At 38.2% G+C, this 7067-nt stretch overlaps 1 protein-coding gene across 1 annotated transcript in view; it reads left to right on the top strand.

Moving 5' to 3' along the window:
• The first annotated feature begins 230 nt into the window (after positions 1–230).
• Positions 231–7067, top strand: part of PECAM1 (platelet/endothelial cell adhesion molecule 1) — a 29922-nt gene continuing 23085 nt past the window's right edge. Inside the window, exons 1-7 of the mRNA XM_010002694.1 lie at positions 231–264; positions 406–432; positions 2275–2568; positions 3524–3823; positions 3909–4178; positions 4551–4811; positions 5813–6094. Coding sequence (XP_010000996.1) covers positions 231–264; positions 406–432; positions 2275–2568; positions 3524–3823; positions 3909–4178; positions 4551–4811; positions 5813–6094 — 1468 coding nt within the window. The remainder of the gene's footprint in view (positions 265–405; positions 433–2274; positions 2569–3523; positions 3824–3908; positions 4179–4550; positions 4812–5812; positions 6095–7067) is intronic.

The raw sequence follows: 7067 nt of genomic DNA, 5'->3' as shown, positions 1-7067 counted from the left end.
ATTCTCATTGTTTGCCATTTCCAGTTTCCAGTAATGGGAACGATTACTTGATCTCGCCAGTTTCTGTTGAAGATCTGGGGAAAATTACAGATTTTAATGGCAAATTTTTATCAATTTCCATAAAACAACAACAGAAAAAAACATAACCTGGTTTTGGTACCTGGAGGCATCACCTCTGATGATGAATATTTTTTTATTTTGGAATTAAGTGTCTATTCTTCAGAAACGAGATGTATCTTGCTCTTCTGCTGATTTTCTTGCAGTGTAAGTTTGGTAACTAAATATCTGGGTGGGTACATGTGTTTCTGATTTGTTTGGTGTTTGTTGGGGCTTTCCACTGTTTCCCATTACAGTCTTTCAATCTGTAAGCTTTGAAAATAACATTTCTTTTCATTTTTTTTCTAGGTTCAGAACTTTACACTCAGGAGGGAGGTAGGTAATTTTGGATATTACTTTTTCACATACCAATTTAAAATAAGTAGTTTAATTAATTCCTCAGCTGTTGATGTGCTTCCATGACAGAGTTTATCTGGATTTGCTGTATTATATCGCAGCATGAAATTTGGCCATATTAAAACAAAAAAAGGTATTACTTGGTGGTGTTTCTTCTTATGGTGTTTGAATGAGAGATGTGCTGCTCATACTTTAATCAATGTTTTGGTGAAATCTTTCCTTGAGTAATTTGCTTTACTGAGACATACAAGAGAACAGACAGGAGAGGAAATGTAATTACTAGTATTTTGGTTTGCTCTTTAAAAAACCCTCTCATGCCCCCAAGCAAGGAGGTAGGATAAAATTATAGAATATAGATTAGATGCATTCTCACCTGATCTTTTTTTCAAGAGAAAAAAATCACATCTGACCAGAGTACAGAACTTGCATTCTGAAAGGAATACGTTTACTTCTTATGTTATCATCTTGCTGACTTCCAGCACATACACTCTGCATGCTTCTTTTTCCCAAACTAGGGAGAAACATTTGCTTTTGGTTGTCATATAGTCTGCTCACATACAAAAATATTTACAATTTTCGCATTGTTTTTATGCCCGAAACTCTCCCTAGCGAAGACAATTTATAAATAGCTGGTAAGTGTCAATGGAAAGGGACTTCTTTAGGTGCAGGAAAGTTTTCCTGTTCTAGTAGCAAATTTCTAATAGGAATCCTGGCCAAAATGGGCATACCCAAAAGCTGTGAGTTCTAAAGAAAGGGAAAGTGAATGAACTCATAAATCTCTCTCTGTACTTTTTCATCTAGCTGTGTGAATACAAGTAATGATTATACCATGATTCTAATAATAATATTTTGAACTACAAATTGCTTATTGCTGTCCTTATGGACACAGAAGCACTAAATATACACTAATGCTATTATAAACTGTATGCCTTAAAGTGTTTATCAGTTTTAATTTTTGTTTAACAGGAATATTGCATTCACTGTATTTTTTTCAGGAACAAACATATTTAAATTCTAAATGAATTGAAAGCGTTGCTTCTGCATATGATTATGTTTTTGAATTAGCCAGGGTATGATTGCTAAGATCTCGTGGGTATGACTGCTGGATTGCCAACAAGATAAATTTAGGCCATGGATACTTTTAGTATCCATGGATACTTGCAGAACATTAACTCAAATACTTTCTGTTACATTCTAGTTATCCTAAACTAGAGATTTAAACTATCCCAAGCCTGTGAGAAAAATGTTTAAAGTGGAATTTGCTGAATGACACAACCCCAGCCTGACTTTCAGATAAAAAATACTGCACTCCAGGGATTTCTGCTAATTGCCTAGGGGTGAATTGGCTTGGGGTTTAGTACAACTCTAAGCAGGGTTATACTGTAATTTTTCAGTTTGTTCAAATAATTATAAATACAAAAAGTTGTTCAGCTCTCATACCTCCTGTCAGTTAGAGCTGAAGACAACAACCCATGAGAAATAAGGAAAACCAAGAAGTAGCTGCAAACCTATTCAAGTGTCTGCTGGTTTTCTAGGGAATTAGGTAGATTTGGTCATGAGCGTGGCCAAAGCAAGGATTCTCTCAGTCCCCCAGGGCAAAGACAGAGGGACACTGTGTGCTGTGACAGTCACTCATGGCCTCTACTGTACCTCTGCAGTGGAAGAGAAATCTGTGAGCCATAATTGCCTGACCACCATAATTGTAACACTTGCTACTAGGGTACTATGAACGAATTTTTGTGATTAAAGTGTAGCAACTTGAGAGAACAGTATTATGTTGGACTAACAGAAAATTAATATAACTTTTTTTCCCCCATCAAGTTTTTACTTTCAACACAGTTGAAATCAAGGTTGCACCGTCTGCCAAAGTAAAGAATGGAGCTCCTGTGTCAATTGTCTGCCATGCTGATATCAGCAAAAGTAGCAATTTCCAGCTGAAGCATAATTTTACAATTTTTAAGGATCGCAAGCTTGTCTTCATGACTGTATCAGACAAAGATCATGCACAATATGAAATACCTGTTGCTAGATCTTCAGATACAGGAGACTATGAATGTACTGTGCAAGCAGGCGGAAAGACAAAATCCAGTAACCCCTTACATGTTTGGATAACTGGTGAGTATTCCTTCAAATGTGACAGTTCTCCAAGGTGCAAAAAGACAGCAGCCTCCCAGGGGAAGTAATAACAGTCAGTGCTAAATAAGGTATTTTGCAAAGTGTTTTTTATCCATACACATGAGTACTTTACAAGAGTTTAGTACTGAACCTGAGGGCTTAGAAATGAGGGCTTAGAAATGAAATCACAGACCCAAGGCTACATGACAGATCAGTGATAGTCAGGAATACAACCTATGCCTCCTGTGTCACCATCCCCTCTGTCCTGAGCCTCAATTTCCTAGACTAGAGAAAGTATTATTTGTAAAAGTTTGTTCCTATAGATCATAAACATGGTGAGGGGTGGTGCATTAGTGGAAAAGCTGGAAATATGCTTAGAGGTTCTCTCCTTGTGGCAGCCACTGCCAAAGCTAGCATGGACTGTGGGCATGCTTTTGTAGACAATGTTCTGTCAGTCTTGTTCTTTCATCTCTTATGAGGACAGGGGCCACCTCTATACTCTTTCTAGCCATGTATTCTTGACTGTAAGTGACATTTTTCCCATTGAAGATGCAACTTGGAAAGAATTTGTTCATCAAATAGTTACAGGGTTATGCAAGGTCTGTAATTTTTCTTCAGAGGCCTGCACCTCTAGGTACAGAAGTTGAAATGACTTTTAGTTTCTTCCGTCACTAATTTGAGTGGCAGTAGGAAACACTGGGGAGGCAGCAGGCTTCAGACTTACCTTCAAAACAGCAAGTTGCATCAAGATTGTGTGGCCTTCTCTAGGGACATTTTGTTCCTCTGAACATGCCTTGGCTTGCACACACACATCAAAGGAACTGTCTTCAAAAGCTCAGGTCTTGCAAATTATTTGCATCTGTTCATTAGCATAAATCACTGCCGTAGTTATCAGAGATTGTGTTTCTTTCAGGATTTTGCAACGTTTTATTTCTTAATTGTTTTCTTTTCTAAGGAATGACCAAGCCAATCCTGACTGCTGAGAAAAATCAAGTTTTAGAGGGTGAAGTTGTGAAATTACGCTGTGAGCTGCCAGAAGAAGAACCTCCTTTATATTTCTTTTTCCGGAAGATAAAGATGAATTCAACACCTCAAGAAAAGAATAAATTTGAAGCATACAGAAATTTTTCTGAAGTGGAATTTTCTGTTGAAGAAGGAGATAATATTTTACAATTTGATTGCTTTGGTAGGAGGAATGTAAAACTTGAATTTGAAAGCTCAGAACACAGCAACAGGACACTTGTTATAGTCAAGGGTAAGTTGTTTAGCTTCTTTTTAACATTTCTTTTCTTGCCATAATTAAAAAATTGGATCATGAGTTTGCATGTATTCTCTTGCAGAACCTTTTATAAAGCCTACTCTGAATGCCAGGCCCTCAAATAATATTACAGAAGGAGACAGAATACAGTTTGAATGCTCAACTGTGGTAGCCCGGATGCGTGACATTGAAATCATACTCCAGAAAAACAAAACAATACTGAAGAGTGTACGAAATGAGCAACTTCTGAAATACTCTGCAGTAGCTACTCTAGAGGACAGTGGTCAATACCTGTGTAAGGTGGAGCAAGGGAGAGCTTCTAAAACCACCAAACTGAATGTTGTTGTGTCAGGTAACACCTCTGTTCATCTTAGAGTTTACTCAATGGATTAATATTTAAATTTGGTAGAACTCAGTATCCAAGCGTAATCTCCAGATCCAAGTGTAAATTTTCCCTGAGTTAAAGGCTATTTAGGTTTACATTTTGGTTTTAGCTTTTATCCTCCCAATAATTTCCAACTAAAATAATACCATGAAAAGTGGTTTCAAGTGATTATTAAATTTATGTTTGCCTTGAAAGTATTATTGTATTAAAATAACATTGATTTTTGGTTTTCCTGATTGGGAAACTTTCAGTCTATCCTTCAGTCTGTATACTTTGAGAGGGGTAGTCATATTCTTTCAGGCTCAATTCAAGTGAGTTATTTCTCTTCTTATCTTGCAGAGTTATTCCCCAAGCCAACATTGGCTGCTTCTATGAGTAAGCTGGATGAAAATAAAGAGCTAACTTTGAGCTGCAACATTAATGGTTTTGGGCAAGCTAAGTTCTCTATATTACGGAAACACTCAAACAGAGACACCTGGCTGAAAAATTCTACAAACTTAACAATGAGAGTCAGTGTGAATGATACTGGATCCTATATTTGTAAAGCTGAAATGAAAGGAATAGTCAAGGAGAGCAAACCTGTAAGGATAAATGTTTATGGTGAGTTGATACAGAGGCTTAGAACCAAATGCCAGGGGGGAGGGATCAAAACTGTAAGATTATAAGTAAGCACATGTGTTTACAGCATCAGTCCCTAGTCCATGAACTATTGGGGTGTCTTTGAGTTCTTGCAATATTAATTTCTGTGAGATGTACTTGTAATCTGTAGCTGTAGAGGACTTGGTGTATTGTGTTCTGATCAAGTCAGACTTTTCCAGGGCTGGCCCTAGGAGAAGGGAGTTAGCTTGTCTTCCTTCTGTTCCCTTGATTCTGCTAGGTGCCACATACACTCCCATTCATTACCATTTGCAGGATCTGGGAATGTTCTGCAAACCTTTTACTCATTAGTTTGATCTGAAACTCTGTCCATGTCTGCCATGAATCCCTCCCCCTGACCTTCCAGGCAGAAGGCCATGAGAGCCAGAGGTCATCTGGATAGCTCTACTCCAACAAGCAGAGTTTTTTGCTATCAATACACCCTCCCTTACCAACTCACTATTTATAAACACCCTCGTTTCCTTCCCTCCCACAGAACAAGCACAGTCAGTTCTCAGGTCTGTAAAGGGGACTGACTGGTTTATCACTCACTGGGCTGCAGAACCGGAGGTCGCTAACTGGGTGCTGCAGAATCCATCTTGGGTAGTACAAGCAATGCTACTTGCACATGCTGTTGCTCCTCAGGCTTAATCCTTTGGTCTGAGCTAGTTTTGAAATTTGGGTGATCCACAGCTAGGTCACTGATCTTTTTTTTGGTTTTCTTGTATGTTCTTCTTGTGTCTTATTTTAGTCTAAGTTATATATGTTTCATTATCTATGTTTTTGTTTATTCAAGTCACCCCCCTGCTTTCATTCTGTCAATGAGGAAGAGCTTCCCAATACAGACTACTTGTGCAAACCAGCCAAATATTGTATATTTATGTGTTTTGTACAAAATAATTTTGTATCTTTTGACCTTACACAGTGTAATTTGCCACAATTGTTTTCTTTTCTTCCCCTTGTAGCTCCAGTCTCCAGACCAACTCTTTCCGTTGTCAGTGGTTTACCAGAGGTGGTGGTAGGGAAGCCTCTGTGGTTAATCTGTCGTTCAGTGATGGGAACACCACCAATAACATTCACATTCTACAAAGGAAGTGAAGTTAAAAAAGTAGTAGTTAATGACACATATGCTCTGTTCTTGGATGAAAATATTAGACAAAATGACAAAAGAGGATACAGTTGTGGTGCTAGAAATAATCATTCCAGTGGTATGAAAACTAGCAATATTCTAAACATCACAGTAATAGGTAAGTCTGTTAAATTCTTAGAGTTAAATGGTTGGAGATGCCCCTCCCTGGAAGTGTTCAAGGCCAGGTTGGGTGGAGCTTTGGGCAACCTGGTCTAGTGGGAGGTGTCCCTACCCAGGCAGGGGGGTTGGAACTAGATGATCTTTTAGGTCCCTTCCGACCCAAACCATTCTGTGGTTCTCTTATCTGTATCACAGACTATTTGTCACAAAAGTAAAATCCTGCTAATAATCAGAATTGAGTTAACTACAATTGAGTTTATTTAATGTTAAAACCAGATCTGACTTGAAATCTTCTAGAAGCTGTTTTAGTAAAATTAATGATTAAAAATGTCAGGACAGATCCATTTTCTTCATGTTGGGTTTTCATAGGATTGGGTTGAATGCATATGTAATGATATTGGAGTTAGTCCATGATTTTACTCACTAAAATAATTGAGCTAGCTAGACTCCTGGTAAAAGATGTCAGTCTGCATTTTCAACAGTCCCTCTAAATACCTTTATTATTAGGTGCAGTGCTCAGTGGCACTGAGCATATGTTTAACACTAGAAGCTGCAGTTGCTAAATAGCTGTGAAAGTCAACTGGGAGTTACTGTATATGGGCAAAGTCTCTGATCTACAAGTATGTGTGAAGTAGAAAGGGCAAATTCCTCTGCCCATGTGTGAGGTTAGTGGTTGAAGCTTTGAAAATAAGAGAAATTGGAAGTCTGGAGAGGAAAGCCTGTTGTCTGCTACACACAGGGAATCTGAGTAGTACTGCAAGAAGGGAAATGCAAGTGAAAAAGCTGTGATTTGCCAGTGTGTTGTTGGCAGGTAGAAAGAGAAACCAAAGCAAACAATAGCTCTTTAGTGGTCTGTGTAAGAATGGTGCCAGGACTGGTAACTCTTCACATGTGCATTCTTCTCTCTTCTTCTGTCATTGTGCATGTAAAAGAGTGTGCTGTCCTGGTAGGATTTTTTAACCAGTAGGTTG

Source organism: Chaetura pelagica, unplaced genomic scaffold, assembly GCF_000747805.2.
Source record: "Chaetura pelagica isolate M959 unplaced genomic scaffold, ChaPel_1.0 scaffold47, whole genome shotgun sequence".
Lineage (NCBI taxonomy): Eukaryota > Metazoa > Chordata > Aves > Apodiformes > Apodidae > Chaetura > Chaetura pelagica.
Note: the sequence above shows the minus strand (reverse complement) of the source record. Positions and strands in the feature narration are given on the sequence as shown.